This window comes from Schistocerca gregaria, chromosome 3 (genome assembly GCF_023897955.1).
Source record: "Schistocerca gregaria isolate iqSchGreg1 chromosome 3, iqSchGreg1.2, whole genome shotgun sequence".
NCBI classification, from domain to species: domain Eukaryota; kingdom Metazoa; phylum Arthropoda; class Insecta; order Orthoptera; family Acrididae; genus Schistocerca; species Schistocerca gregaria.
In genome coordinates this window covers 877,765,867-877,781,664 of record NC_064922.1, presented here as the reverse complement: position 1 = coordinate 877,781,664, position 15,798 = coordinate 877,765,867, and the positions used below count along the sequence as shown (strand labels likewise).

Below are 15,798 nucleotides of genomic sequence, written 5' to 3'. Positions count from 1 at the left end.
CTGTGTTTGACCAGCCTTCAGTCGCCCTAGTATTCTACTCCTCATAACGTCATCAATATGTGTTCTTTGAGCCATTTTCAACACACAGTCACAATTAGCAGGTCTGAAATGCCTGCACACTTACTCACTACACCATACTCTGACATGCATCAACACACCTCTGAGTATGTGGTTTGCTGCCAGCGCCAGAATGCGACGACCGCAGGTCATACCCCGAAGTGATTTAAACCCGCAAACCATTATCCTTAATTTATGAGCATGCGTGTACAAATGTGTAATGCTGTAAAGTGTTTCAAGGAACTATAATTATAATTGCTTAGTTTTTCAACTTACATAATTAATTAGGAGTCTGACACTGCATGTTCGCTGTAAGTTCAGAAAAAATTGGTGTATACCTGGAACACGCTATTGCTAAGGCATCATCTAAACGTGAGTCTGTCAGGCTGGACAGGTATTTATTATTGATGTTCATAGATGAAAATGCGATCTCCCAAAGATATGTCGAGCCAAATCAAGAATAAGTTTTCAAAGCAACACTAGCGAAAAAAATTGTTCAAATGGCTCTGAGCACTATGGGACTTAACAGCTGTGGTCATTAGTCCCCTAGAACTTAGAACTACTTAAACCTAACTAAGGACGTCACACACATCCATGACCGAGGCAGGATTCGAACCTGCGACCGTAGCAGTCGCACGGTTCCGGACTGCGCGCCTAGAACCGCGAGACCACCGCGGCCGGCACAACACTAGCGATCAAAGGATGTTTGTTGCTGTCCACCAGAGCCCAGAAATTGCCTGAAGTTGCAAAACATGGTTTTTAAAGATGTGTTTTCATGAAAGTCTAAAACTTCCATTTCTAATTCTTCAAGATTACAAATTCCAAAGATCTCACACATCTTGTCTCCAAGTTCAACAATGTCAACTGGGAAAAATAGTTTATTGACGAATTAAATCACTAATTCAAATGCTGAAAACTGGTTACACCTATTTATAAATTGTGTTTAGGATTTCAAGACGTTTGGCATGGATAAATAATCACATTAACCGACATTTGCGGTTCCATAATTGACGTCGAAGTTAGAAAGTATTACGGGGAATTTCTTTTTAAATGTGCAATCCATAATTGTAGTTTTCTCTGGAACGCATTTACTGTACGTAGCACAACTGAAGTATTTCAATTTTCTCTCTTGCAACTGTAGGTTTAGCTCAGTTAAATTTTAGGTGATATCTGACAAGAAAACTAATTCCAATGGCCATGATATCTTGTCAAGTTTTTGACAACGTTACCCACAAGATGATTTAAAAAAATCTCTTATCTCATCCACAAAATGGTTATTAAACTACCTGACATCTGCATGAATAATTGTATCACATTGCTCAAAATCTGATAGATTTAAAAGATTTCTGAACAATCGGTTTCGTGTAGAGGATGGTCAGATGCCATTTCCTACACGAGTTACAATTTTCATGACTTGGTTTACCCCAGCAATACCTAGGCATTTTCCATAACGCGCAGTACCAAGGAGGATTGCTTTATGGCCTCACAAAAAATTAAAAAAAAACAAAATTCCTTAATTGTTGTTGAGTTATATTAACAATTTTTAAAGAGGTACTGATGTGTAATTAGAGTTCAAAACATGAAAATATCTTTTAGCACTCACTTTCCAGTATTAATTCGCTTTCAGTATCGTGTGCTACCGACTTTGCCAACCATAAAAATTAAAAAACGCACATTACGTTTATTGTTGTTGACCTTTACTTCCAAAATACTTTTTAAAGATATATTCTCGTGTATATTAGGTCCTGAGCCTGGACATACTGGTTCATTGCGGGAAGTGACATCTGCCACTGATATTTAAATTTTTTGGTTACGATTAGCGAAAACTTTAAAACAGACATGGAATCTGCTGGAAGAATGAATTAAAAACGATAAATATTTTTTCAAAATTTTGAAATACAAAGCAACCGACAGAATTAAAAGATTATCGGTAGATGAGCTTAAACTAATCCCCCCCCCCCCCCCATAGTGTTGCAAGAGTTTAACTGCATAATACAGTGAGAAGAAAGAAATTTGGAAAATGAGTCATCTTTAGCACAAAGAGCGAGAATTTCGGTCACTGAAAGCATCCCACATCAAATAAAAGCACTTGAGCTGCGTGACCGAACAGTCCGAGATGGGGTCTTTCGGCCAAAAATACCATACGACCTAAAAGTTTGCTACAGTCGTAGGTTCGAATCTTGCCTCTGGCATGGATGTGTGAGATGACCTTAGGTTAGTTAGGTTTCAGTAGTTCTGTAAGTCTTGGGGACTGATGACCTCAGATGTTAAGTTCCATAGTGCTTAGAGACATTTCAACCTAAAATTTTTTGTTTTCCTCAACTTTTTGTAGCACTTGTAAATTTATTTTTCCTTTCATCGGGCATGTTCTGATCATTCGGTGACACCTTCACAGCTCTATTCCCTCCACAAAGATTCTATCGCGTTTCCTCAAGGTGCACTTTTGTATAACCGAAGTTCACTCCCTGCAGTTGATTTTACAAATAATTTCCGTATGTCTGCTTTGATCTTCGTACTCGAAGAGATGTTTCTCTTGGTCCTATTGCTTGTTTTGTGTTGTGGATGCATAACTGACTACTACTATTAATTCAGAGCAAACTTTCACAGACAATAGCAGAAAAAGGTATTACTGCTACTTTTCTTTAAATGTGGCTAATTGCACACTTATTAAACACATGTTGGATGGGGCAGCACTGTAACAGAAATATGACAAAGAAATAAAACATAAACAATAACATTGATCAAGAGTATGTTACAAAATGGTACTTAACTTTGGTGCACTTTGATGCGTGGGCCTTGATGTTCTACACATAATACAATGCAATCTAAATAACTTCGCTGTCTGTTGGTAGTTTATGATATTACAGCTCTAACAGTTATGTTGCAGGCACTCTTGGTTGTCCTGTTACTCCGTAAATAGTATCTGCTAAGTGGGGAGAGTCTTGCGTTGATCTGGCTTCATGCACTCAACTGAACTGTAAAATGGCGCCATCCAACAAGGTCGAATCTTGCCTCGAGCATGGATGTGTGTAATGTCCGTAGGTTAGTTAGGTTTAAGTAGTTCTCTATATATAGGGCACCCTGGGTGCCATGATGTCCACGGTATATTCTCCTGGCGCCATTCGCGAGCAAATTTCTTATCCGACTATTTCTGATATTAAATCAAATTTCAGAAAAGTCTGTTTTTTTAAAGCAGTACTCATTTCTTTTCTTAGAGTTTTTTTTTACGCTCAAAGCAGTACTCATTATCCCCCTACACAAATATTACACCTCAGTTGCTGGGAACTGGAGGTTATCAGCTTAATCCTAACAAAACTTTGCCACAAACAACAACTCTCCTCTTCTCGAACATTGTTGTTTGTAGCGATAGATTCTTCCTGTGCAATGTTTTTGGCGCTATCCAGTGTAAATGGTGGTGGGGGGGGGGGGGGGGGGGGGGGAGCGAATGGGACGAGTTGTGTGTGGGCGATTATTCTTTATACAATACGACTAACAGAGAAAGAATATCCAGTTTTAACAGTGATTGGGAGAAGCACTATTGTTTGGTCGAATTCGGAGGAAAATCTGTGTGTTTCAAATGGTTCAAATGGTTCTGAGCACTATGGGACTTAACATCTGAGGTCATCAGTCCCCTAGAACTTAGAACTACTTAAACTTAACTAACCTAAGGACATCACACACATCCATGCCCTTGGCAGGATTCGAACCTGCGACCGTAGCAGTCACGCGGTTCCGGACTGAAGCGCCTAGAACCGCTCGGCCACCGCAACCGGCTCTGTGTGTTTATTGCATAACAGTAATGCGTAAGTACTCAAGGAAAGTAATGTAGAACGTCAGTTTTCGACAAATCACACAACGTTTAACAGTGATTTTCCTGTTAATTCTGAATTACGAAAACATAAAGTTACAGCCTTAAAATCTAAGTTAACGTAACAGCAAAGAGTGTTTACAAAGCCAACTCAGCAAAATATTATTGCGTTAACAGCCTCTTATAAAGTATGTTATGCTTTAGCGGAAAGGAAGAAAAACTTCTCAGCAATGGATAAGCAGTTAAAAAAGCAATGATCAGTGCCATTTGCGCGTCGATGATGATGAAATGAAGATGAGGGCAGTACAATTCCTAGGAACCAGGGCCCTGGCCTTAGACGAGATATAGCCCCAAACGACGATACCATAGCGCTCAGTGATCGTTCCTTTCACCACACATTTTGGGTGAATCGCTTTTTCCCATGGGCGGTAAACGTAGAAACATCGACACATATGTTCTGTTAAAGCCAGCCCGGGTGACCGAGCGGTTCTAGGCGCTACAGTCTGGAACTGCACGACCGCTACGATTGCAGGTTCGAATCCTGTCTCGGGCATGGATGTGTGTGATGTCCTTAGGTTAGTTAGGTTTAAGTAGTTTTACGCTCTAGGGGACTGATGACCTCAGAAGTTAAGTCCCATAGTGCTCAGAGCCATTTGAATTTTGTTCTGTTACATCAAGTGTTTGTAACTCCACTTCTTCCATTTGCTTAACAGACGGAGGATAAAAACAATTTATGTGTACTGGAAAGAAAATATAAACCTACTACATACGAAACAATTTTGTAAGTCAAATGGACTTAAACACATTTGTATGATCATTTCCGTCTTGTCTCTCTTGGCGCGTGTTAAACGTTAGAAGACGCTAGTTCATTCGCCAAGATGAATCGTCCAGTCAGAATCTCTCTTCTTTCTTTTTTTGAAAGACATGTTTTCGATCTTTAGATATGTAAGCAAAGGGTTTTTGGATCTCTTCCTGCAGTTCAGTTCTTGTACTATATATAACCTCTCACAGAGGATAGCTATTGAGGAAAGCATTCGCTTGTAAGTTTATACAAGAGACATTGCTCATCTCATTCACTAGACAAACAGGATCGAACACTTTCACTATTCCCCTCGATGAACCCATTTCTCAAGTAACATTTCGGCCTATGTCTAGTTGTGTGCATCGGTCCTTTGTCCTTTGGAAGAGCGGCATTTCTCACTGTCGATCAGCATGATTTTTAAAAATTTTCTCGACTGGCTCTACTGCGAATGCATTATCAGTTGCCACCTATCTTATGTCAATCACCATTTATACAGAAATTCGTCTACTATTAAACGGAAGAACACGAGAATAATAAAAGAAAGACAGAGAGCTTACGGATTATGTAAAAACGTCCTACCAAAAAATGCTTGAGGGACCTCCAACTGTAACTTTCCACTACTTATCAGCTACATATGTTCCTCTTCTTTACATTTGTACGCAATTTAGCCTTTACATTGGAAAGGTGCCAAGAGCAATTGTAAAATAAAGTACTTGCATGTACTTGTCGACTTCATCAGAAATTTTGTAATGTGTTCCGATAATGTCTTCAACCCGTTCCCTGGTGTTAATAACGTTTCAGGTAAATTTAGGTAGTACACCTGAATATAGTATAGAAAACATTAGAATTTTATACAAATGTTATTATCAACCATCATTATTCAGTGAGGCTTCACTAAACAATCTGGTGCATGATTTCTTCCATTGAATTTCGCACGAGCCGCCCATCACTCTCTTGTACAAAGATACGAGAGCGATGGCTGCACAAAAATGAAGAAAAGTCATACAAAACAACAGTTTATATCTGAATTCTGTATGCTTTTAAGATTTTCTTTAATCCAACTTTTTAAACATGCTTATTATTATTTTTACTTTTGATGATAGGATTCTAAAAAGCTTCTAATAAATTTTAAAGTCCGAAATTTCATCTTTACTGACAACATCTCACAATTATATATCATTTAAGAATTTCTAAGTAAATAATTTGGATAATGACGTCTGAAAGGATGTTGTTGTTGTGGTCTTCAGTCCTGAGACTACTTTGATGCAGATCTGCATGCTACTCTATCCTATGCAAAGCTTCTTCATCTCCCTGTACATACTGCAACCTACATCCTTCTGAATCTGCTAAGTGTATTCATCTCTTGGTCTCCCTCTACGATTTTTACCCTCCACGCTGCCTTCCAGTGCTAAACTGGTGATCCCTTGATGCCTTAGAACATGTCCTACCGACCGATCCCTTCTTCTAGTCAAGTTGCGCCACAAATTTCTCTTCTCCTCAATTCTATTCAACACCTCCTCATTAGTTGTGTGATCTACCCATCTAATCTTCAGCATTCTTCTGTAGCACCATATTTCGAAAGCTTCTATTTTCTTCTTGTACAAACTATTTATCGTCCATGTTTCACTTCCATACATGGCTACACTCCATACGAATACTTTCAGAAACGACTTCTTGACACTTTAGTCTATACTCGATGTTAACAACTTTCTCTTCTTCAGAAACGCTTCCCTTGCCATTGCCAGTGTGCATTTTGTATCCTCTCTACTTCGATCATCATCAGTTATTTTGCTCCCCAAATAGCAAAACTCCTTTACTACTTTAAGTGTCTCATTTTCTAATCTAATTCCCTCAACTTCACCCGACTTAATTTGACTACATTCCATTATCCTCGTTTTGCTTCTGTTGATGTTCAAGGATTACACTACACAAAATGTCCTAAATTGAAGCACCAATCTCACAAACATGAAAAATGATTTTCCTTCACAGAAATCTGCCAGCGCATATACCTGCTAAAGAGTAATTAACTATGACAACACTGAATTAGATTAATAGAACCACATCTTGCCAATCTATACTCAACCGTCTGATATTCCTGATAACATTGCGCACAACAAAGACAAAACAGTTTAAATTGATATTTGAAGAAGCAGTACAGCAATTGTAATTAATTGCAAAATCAGTTTTCATATACAGGGTGTTACAAAAAGGTACGTCCAAACTTTCAGGAAACATTCCTCACACACAAAGAAAGAAAATATGTTATGTGGACATGTGTCCGGAAACGCTTACTTTCCATCTTAGAGCTCATTTTATTACTTCTCTTCAAATCACATTAATCATGGATGGAAACACACACTAACAGAACGTACCAGCGTGACTTAACACACTTTGTTACAGGAAATGTTCAAAATGTCCTCCGTTAGCGAGGATACATGCATCCACCCTCCATCACATGGAATCCCTGATGCGCTGATGCAGCCCTGGAGAATGGCGTATTGTATCACAGCCGTCCACAATACGAGCACGAAGAGTCTCTACATTTAGTACCAGGGTTGCGTAGACAAGAGCTTTCAAATGCCCCCATAAATGAAAGTCAAGAGGGTTGGGATCAGGAGAGCGTGGAGGCCATGGAATTGGTCCGCCTCTACCAATCCATCGGTCACCGAATCTGTTGTTGAGAAGCGTACGAACACTTCGACTGAAATGTGCAGGAGCTCCATCGTGCATGAACCATATGTTGCGTCGTACTTGTACAGGCACATGTTCTAGCAGCACAGGTAGAGTATCCCGTATGATATCATGATAACGTGCTCCATTGAGCGTTGCCGGAAGAACATGGGGCCCAATCAAGACATCACCTACAATGCCTGCCCAAACGTTCACAGAAAATCTGTGTTGATGACATGTTTGCACAACTGCGTGCGGATTCTCGTCAGCCCATACATGTTGATTGTGAAAATTTACAATTTGATACACACTAACGAAACTAAAACGAGCTCTAACATTGAAATTAAGCGTTTCTGGACACATGTCCACATAACATCTTTTCTTTATTTGTGTGTGAGGAATGTTTTCTGAAAGTTTGGCCGTACGTTTTTGTAACACCCTGTAGACTCGTGTATGGCTTACTTCTTTAGTTAGATGTTTGGCTTATTATATGAGTAATATATTAAGCATACGCATTTTGACACAGCTACTTTGTAAAATTGACGCTATAGACGGCGTGCAAAGTTATTGTGGTGTTACGTTGACTGTACGAGGAAGTCCAGGAAAGCCATGTCTCTGTCTCTGAACGAAGTGTTCAGTCAGTTGCTCAGCTGAACATTATTCCTCTGTTCAGAGACCCAGTCCCTGCTCACAAGTGAATTAAGCGTTTTGTAGTAGGAACGTTTGTGGATCCGTTACTATAAATTCGGTCCCATGAAGCACGGAAGTTTTTCAAAATGTCATATGAGACGCCAGCAAAATTGTCCTACCTCAGCGTGGAAAGCAGGTTCGATGGCCCTGCGGTGCCTCTTCCATGTGTCACCCGTACAGGTGATGAGTCCGTCGCTGATGAGAGTCCGCAGCACGTGCATGAAGTAGGGGTCCCTCTCCCTCGTCTTGGTCGACGCCAGGACCTTCCGCACGTCTTCTGGTCGCGATATCACAATGAACAGCTTGGGACCCACGTAGTACCTGCAACACAGTGTCTTGAAACAGTACAAGCGCCGTGCGTTTCCATGAAACGTTGATCAACCACTTACAGTACTGCAATTACGCTCAAGCGAACGACGTAACAAAGTTAAGGCTTTTTTTAAACTATCCTTGAAACAAATAACGCTTTCGAAAGCATCGGCCACATGAAATTCTAGAATTTTAGAGTCACGTTCTGCCACAAGCTGTGCGCCAAGTAAGAAACCGTATTCAAAGCCGATAACATGGACTAAAAGGAACAGACCCATTCTCTTATGAAATTGAGGTACTGAGCGTACCGATTAGTTTCTCCCATTCAACACTAACATTCTTGTTGTCTCCGTCACTTCTCTCTGGAGTACATCAAGCTGCCGCCTTGCGTAAGAGTAAGTATATTTTTCTATGTTAGAAATGAATTAGTGGAGTCTGTAATTTACTGTAAAATATCTTCAAAAAAGCTATGTTCTTTTTATAAATAGGTTCTGTACAGCCCTGTATACTCGACCTCCTACAATCCGTAACAACTTTTTATGTATTTTTTTCATTTACTAGCCTCTCAAGCACTAGGTAGGACTGGTAGCGATGTTGTCTGGTATCACGGCGAGTTCTGTCTACGTTGTAGACTAGTCAGATACTAAATGGCTCAGGTATCAGCCGAGACTGCGAGCCATGTTTCTGAATGTGTGTGGGGAGCATACGAAGGTTTCTTGGATCAGGCGACTGTCCATCCACTCAATATAGTGATAACTAGGCGAGACCCAAATTAGTACCACTCACGGACGAGACCATTAAAATCCCATTCATCAGTTGCCGAAGCACTCCCAACAATTCAATGGAGCTCATGCTTCGAAAGAGAAGGGAAGCTAAAACACGAGATGATACATGTGAAATATCTGAAGCAAACCTAAGTGTATATCTAAACACTAACTAATCGGTAATAGCACTCCGACTTCAGGCCACAAGTGGCCCATCGGGACCATCCGACCGCCGTGTCATCCTCAGTAAGGATGCAGATAGGAGGGGCGTGTGGTCAGCACACGGCTCTCCCCGTCGTTACGATGGTTTTCTGACCGGACCCGCTACTATTCGGTCGAGTAGATCCTCAATTGGCATCGCGAGGCTGAGTGCACCCCGAAAAATGGCAACAGCGCATGGCGGTCCAGATGGTCAATCATCAAAGAACCGGCCAAGCCCGACAGTGCATAAGTTTGGTGATGTGACTGGAACTGGTGTATCCACTGCGACAAGGCCGTTGCCTAACTCATAGCTAATGGTGCTGTCTTATTTGTTACAGCAGGAAATAAAGTCATACTCACCGACATATGAGGATCACTCAAAAAGTAATGTCTCCTGTTTGCTTCATTTGTCAAAAATTTCAGATGCAAGTACATTGGTTGAAAACCACAACACTGATGATTAATTTTTGACTTTATATTTATAACTTCCTATTTCCCTCCATTTCCACAGTTTTGGTCCTCTTTTAACAAGGCATGTATTCCATTGTGGTGAAACGCTCTGTGCTGCTTCCGAAGTCTTGACACTCGGACATTTTCATAGCGTGCTCATTTTAAAAGTGAATTCCACGATAAGCCCGAACAGATGGAAGTCTGATGACTCCCTGTCAGAGCTGTATGGGGGATGAGGCAATACTTTGCGTTCAATTTTCACAAAATATTCGGTGGTGTGATAACTGGTGTGCGGTCTTGGATAGTCACCCAAAATAGATTTCGTTGGGACAACTTGCTGAAGACGTACTTTAAACTGTCTGGGGGTTCTGACTTACTGCACAGTACTTGTTGTGGACCCCTACTCCAAAAAATTAACCATAATCAAACCCTCTGTGACCCAAAATACTGTATCCGTAACTTTCTGCGCCGATCGCATAGTTTTCAACCTTTTTTTGCCCCCTCGGTGAGTTTCTGTGATGCCATGTCATTGGATGCCCCTTTACTTCTGGTTAAAAAAAATAGCTCATGTTCCTGGTCACATTTTCGTCCAGAAATTCCTTTTCCTCCAAACCGGAGCGCTGCAGGAGTTGGGAGGCAACTGTATTTCTTTCCTCTTTATTATGGTCGGTTAATATTCCTGATACGCAAGATGCACAAACCATTGAGTATCCCAGTTGTTGAATAATCGCTATCACGCTGCCTGTACTGAGGGAGGCAACGTGACGCTAATCATCTACAGTCATCCGACTGTCACCACGAACGATGTCATCGAGTCGCTGAGTGCTGTGTGGAGTCACTGCCGTCACCAGGTTGCCATCAGCCAACGGTGTTTGCCCTTCAGTTTCTTTACACTGACAAACCAATCTTCTTATAGTACTGGTATCCTCTGTTGCATCATCGTACATGTTTTTCAGTCTTTCATGAATGTGAATGGGCGTTTCATCTTCTGTATTCAAGAGTTCTATCACAGAACCCTATTTAATAAGAACATCGATATCGCCCATTTTGTAGGCGACTCCAGTTCTGGCATCTGTTGACACAGAAAGCTACTTCTGCAGTGGGTTGAAGAAGAAGCATTGCGGAGTAACAGCTAATTCATATTTTTCGCCTAACAAACTTTATTTAAGGAGGCTTTTTGACTGGCCATCGTAAATCATGCACTACATACCGTACAGTGATAAAATTAAGCTGCATTCGAGATCGTCCCCGCAAGACTCTGGTCAGTGGATAAACTGGATATAACGGGTAATTCCAAATTATGTTACTTTGGTCATGAAATGTGCATGTGCATAAAAGATGCCCTAATCTGAAGATTATGTAGTGGTCTCAAACTTGCTCAACATCATTTGTAGCGGACAGAACCTATACTACACTAAAGTTGAATATCATACGTGTTTGGGCAACATTAAATAAATGGATATCCACCCCATTTCAGTGGCAACACGAATCTCAACATAACTTTGAATCATTCTGTATATTAGATCTAACGGCATCACACAGACCTTACATCTTTGAAGACATCCACTCCGAAACTGACACCAGTGGCCTTAAGGCAGCTGTAGCAACAATGATAATCGTAGTACAATGGGAAGTCAAAGTTGTAGAAAGATTTACATCAATAATCTAGGTGAAGAAGTAGCAGGGTCCTATGTCAACAAGGAACTTGAAAATTTATATCTGGGAAGGAGCCTGCAGAAGAGCAGTAGCTGAAATTTAGGAAACAGCTGACCCAGTAAATACTGGAAACCGATTTTCACTGCCACGTTCACCTGTTAGGCCTTGATTCGGTTTTAGAGCCCTATCAAAAATCGGCTTTGCACGTGTCAGTTGTTTATCGTGGAAAGTCTGTGTAAGTCGTCTGCTCCGATTTGGCCGAGGCAATGTAGTAAGGTTACCTGTATCTCCGTAATATTTTTGTAGAAGCGAGAATAAGAATGTTCGTAAACTTATGAGGAGGAAGAGGGGGAGATTTTTCAAGAAAAGATGCTAGAAAAATGTAATCTACTCCAGTTAAAGTGTGCGAAACTTGATTATCACACGTAAATAGATAACGTGCTTTTGAATAAAATGCAAAGTTATCACTGGTGGAATTTTATTGCACTCCAATAACTTGGAGAGTCGGAATGGCTGGAAAACTCCCTAATGAATAAAGACACATTCTTAATCCTGCACACAAAATGAACGAAAATTTAGTCACGAGCGCTTGATTCCGTGGGAGAGCCAGCTATGTATAATATAGAACTGCAAAAAGAATTATTACGTCACAATCGCTTCGACATATAAAAAGTAACGTTACCGGTTTTGGCAAGTAGTTGCTCTCTGCACATGTGCTTAATCCACTAAAAAGCTTCATATAGATATATAAACAAATATAGTTCGGCATCTGTGACCATCATGAAATTATTTAACATGTCAATGAATGTACAGCACAATATCGCATGATAAAACACTTGAAATTAGACTATCGCCCAGCGTTATACATAGGGATATCGGAGAAAGGATATAGGAGAAATGGGGAAAGCGAGTAAGAGGGGGGGGGGGCATAACGTAGTTGAAGCGGGAAGATTGCAGCGTAGTCTACATCTGATTATGTCTTTTGTGGTCTATCATACAAAAGTGATTTTTTTTTTTAAAAAAAAAGGACTACCTTACAATTATAAAACCTTTTAAAAAATTTAAAAGTTTAAAAACATTCAAAGTGCCATAAAAATTAGTAACATATCATATCGCTGCAACTGTCGCATATTAAAATCATATAAAAAGTATAGACTTCTTTACGTCTAATCTAACATTTAATAAACTTCTTTACATCTAATCCAAAATTTAAAGCAAATTTTCTAAAAAAAAATGTTGTTGTAAGGGAAGTGCTCATATTAAACCGCTTACATCAAAGCAACTGAAATCACTCAACAGAGGAAAGTCCACTGGACCTGATGGGATACCAAATCGATTCTACACAGAGTACGCGAAAGAACTTGCCCTCCTTCTAACAGCCGTGTACCGCAAATCTCTAGAGGAACGGAAGGCTACAAATGATTGGAAAAGAGCACAGGTAGTTCCAGTTTTCAAGAAGGGTCGTCCAGAAGATGTGCAAAACTATAGGCTTCTATCTCTGACATCGATCTGTTGTAGAATTTTAGAACACGTTTTTTGCCTGCGTATCATGTCATTTCTTGAAACCCAGAATCTACTCTGTAGGAATCAACATGGATTCCAGAAAAACGATCGTGTGAGACCCAATTCGCTTTATTTGCTCATGAGACCCAGAAAATATTAGATACAGGCTCCCAGGTAGATGCTATTTTCCTTGACTTCGAGAAGGCGTTCGATACAGTTTCGCACTGTCGCCTGATGAACAAAGTAGGAGCCTACGGAATGTCAGACCAGCTGTGTGCCTGGATTGAAGAGTTTTTAGCAAACAGAACACAGCATGTTGTTCTCAATGGAGAGACGTCTACAGACATTAAAGTAGCCTCTGGCGTGCCACAGGGAAATGTTATGGGACCATTGCTTTTCACAATATATATATATATATATATATATATATATATATATATATATATATATATATATATATATATATATATGACCTAGTAGATAGTATCGGAAGTTTCATGCGGCTTTTCGCGGATGATGCTGTAGTATACAGAAAAGTTGCAGCATTAAAAAATTGCAGCGAAATGCAGCAGATAGGCACTTAGTGCAGGGAGTGGCAACTGAACCTTAACATAGTCAAATGTAATGTATTGCGAATACATAAAAAGGAGGATACTTTATTGTATGATTATATGATCAAACACTGGTAGCAGTTACTTCTGTAAAATATCTGGGGGTATGCATACGGAACGATTTGAATTGGAATGATCATATAAAATTAATTGTTGGTAAGGCGGGTGCTAGATTGAGATTCATTGGGAGAGTCCTTAGATAATTTGGTCCATCAACAAAGGAGGTGGCTTACAAAACACTTGTTCGACCTATACTTGAGTATTGCTTTTCAGTGTGGGATCCGTACCAGGGCGGGTGGACAGAGGAGATAGAGAAGATGCAAAGAAGTGCGACGCGTTTCGTCACAGAGTTACTTGGTAAGCGTGATAACGTTACGGAGATGTTTAGCAAACTCAAGTGGCAGACTATGCAAGAGAGGCGCTCTGCATCGTGGTGTAGCTTGCTGTCCAGGTTTTGAGAGAGTGTGTTTCTGAATAAGGTAACGAATATATTGTTTTTCCCTACTTATACCTCCCGAGGAGATCACGAGTGTAAAATTAGAGAGATTCGAGCGCGCACGGAGGCTTTCCGGCAGTCGTTCTTCCCGCGAACCATACGCCACTGTAACAGGAAAGGGAGGTAATGACAGTGGGACGTAAAGTGCCCTCCGCCACACACCGTTGGGTGGCTTGCGGAGTATAAATGTAGATGTAGATATAGATGTACATGTGTAGAACTAAATGATTGACAAAACCATGATGAAATGAATTTTGTAAGAAAATGTCGTTAACGAAAGAAGTAAGAACGCTAGGGTCTTTACTAACAAAATTGCAAACCTTATGTGTACGATAAAATGAGTGAAAACTCATGTATAATAAGTTGTTGTTGTTGTTGTTGTCGTCTTCAGTCCTGAGACTGGTTAGATGCAGCTCTCCACGCTACTCTATCCTGTGCAAGCTTCTTCATCTCCCAGTACTTACCGCAACCCACATCCTTCTTAATCTGCATAGTGTATTCATCTCTTGGTCCCCCTCTACGATTTTTACCCTCCACGCTGCCCTCCAGTACTAAATTGGTGATCCCTTGATCCCTCAGAACATGTCCTACCAACAGGTCCCTTCTTCTTGTCAAGTTATGCCACAAACTATTCTTCTCCCCAATTCTAGTCAATACCTCCTCATTAGTTATGTGATCTACCCATCTAATCTTCAGCTTTCTTCTGTAGCACCACCTTTCGAAAGTTTCTATTCTCTTCTTGCCCAAACTATTGATCGTCCACTTTTCACTTCCATACATGGCTACACTCCATACAAATACTTTCAGAAACGACTTCCTGACACTTAAATCTATACTCGATGTTGACCAATTTCTCTTCTTCAGAAGCGCTTACCTTGCCATTGCCAGTCTACATTTTATATCCTCTCTACTTCGACCTTCATTAGTTATTTTGCTCCCCAAATAGCAAAACTCCTTTACTACTTTAAGTATATCATTCCCCAATCTAATTCCCTCAGCATCACCCGACTTCATTCGACAACATTCCATTATCCTCATTTTGCTTTTGTTGATGTTCATCTTATATCCTCCTTTCAAGACACTGTCCATTCTGTTCAACTGTTCTTCCAAGTCCTTTGCTGTCTCTGACAGAATTACAATGTCATCGGCGAACCTCAACGTTTTTATTTCATCTCCATGGACTTTAATACCTACTCCGAATTTTTCTTTTGTTTCCTTTACTGCTTGCTCAATATACAGATTGAATAGCATCGGGGACAGGCTACAATCGTGTCTCACTCCCTTCCCAACCGCTGCTTCCCTTTCATACCCCTCGACTAGACAAGCTGTCACAATGATGTAAAAATAAAACACCACGATCTTAGAATAGCACAGCCCTCCACTGGGTTGTTATGTAGTGATGCATTGCATGTGCCCGCTTCATTGTTTTCTTTATCATTGTTATTTTATATTTTGAAATTTATTTATTGTGTTTTGGCGTTAACCACTTAGCCAGAAACTTGAGTAGTTACATATATGGTATACAATAACTTACACACAACATATGAATTAGAAATCACATAAACAGCAGTTAACATTCATGGTACAATTTGTACGTTCACATACTCAACACAGTTCGTGTATCACAATTTCTGACGCTAGAACCTTTCTGTCTGACTTACAACTAGATATCAGCTTCTTGCAGAAACAGGGCAATACTGACGTAGCCAGTTGTCGACAACTGCCAACGTGTTTCCAGTAGCGTGTGGCAGGCTCGGTGTGGTCACCTCGACCGACATTCT

At 40.3% G+C, this 15,798-nt stretch overlaps 1 protein-coding gene across 1 annotated transcript in view; it reads right to left on the bottom strand.

Annotated features, from left to right (window-relative positions):
- Positions 1-15,798, bottom strand: part of LOC126355650 (cytochrome P450 4C1-like) — a 106,266-nt gene that overhangs the window by 70,163 nt on the left and 20,305 nt on the right. The window contains exon 2 of the mRNA XM_050006014.1: positions 8,147-8,348. Coding sequence (XP_049861971.1) covers positions 8,147-8,348 — 202 coding nt within the window. The remainder of the gene's footprint in view (positions 1-8,146; positions 8,349-15,798) is intronic.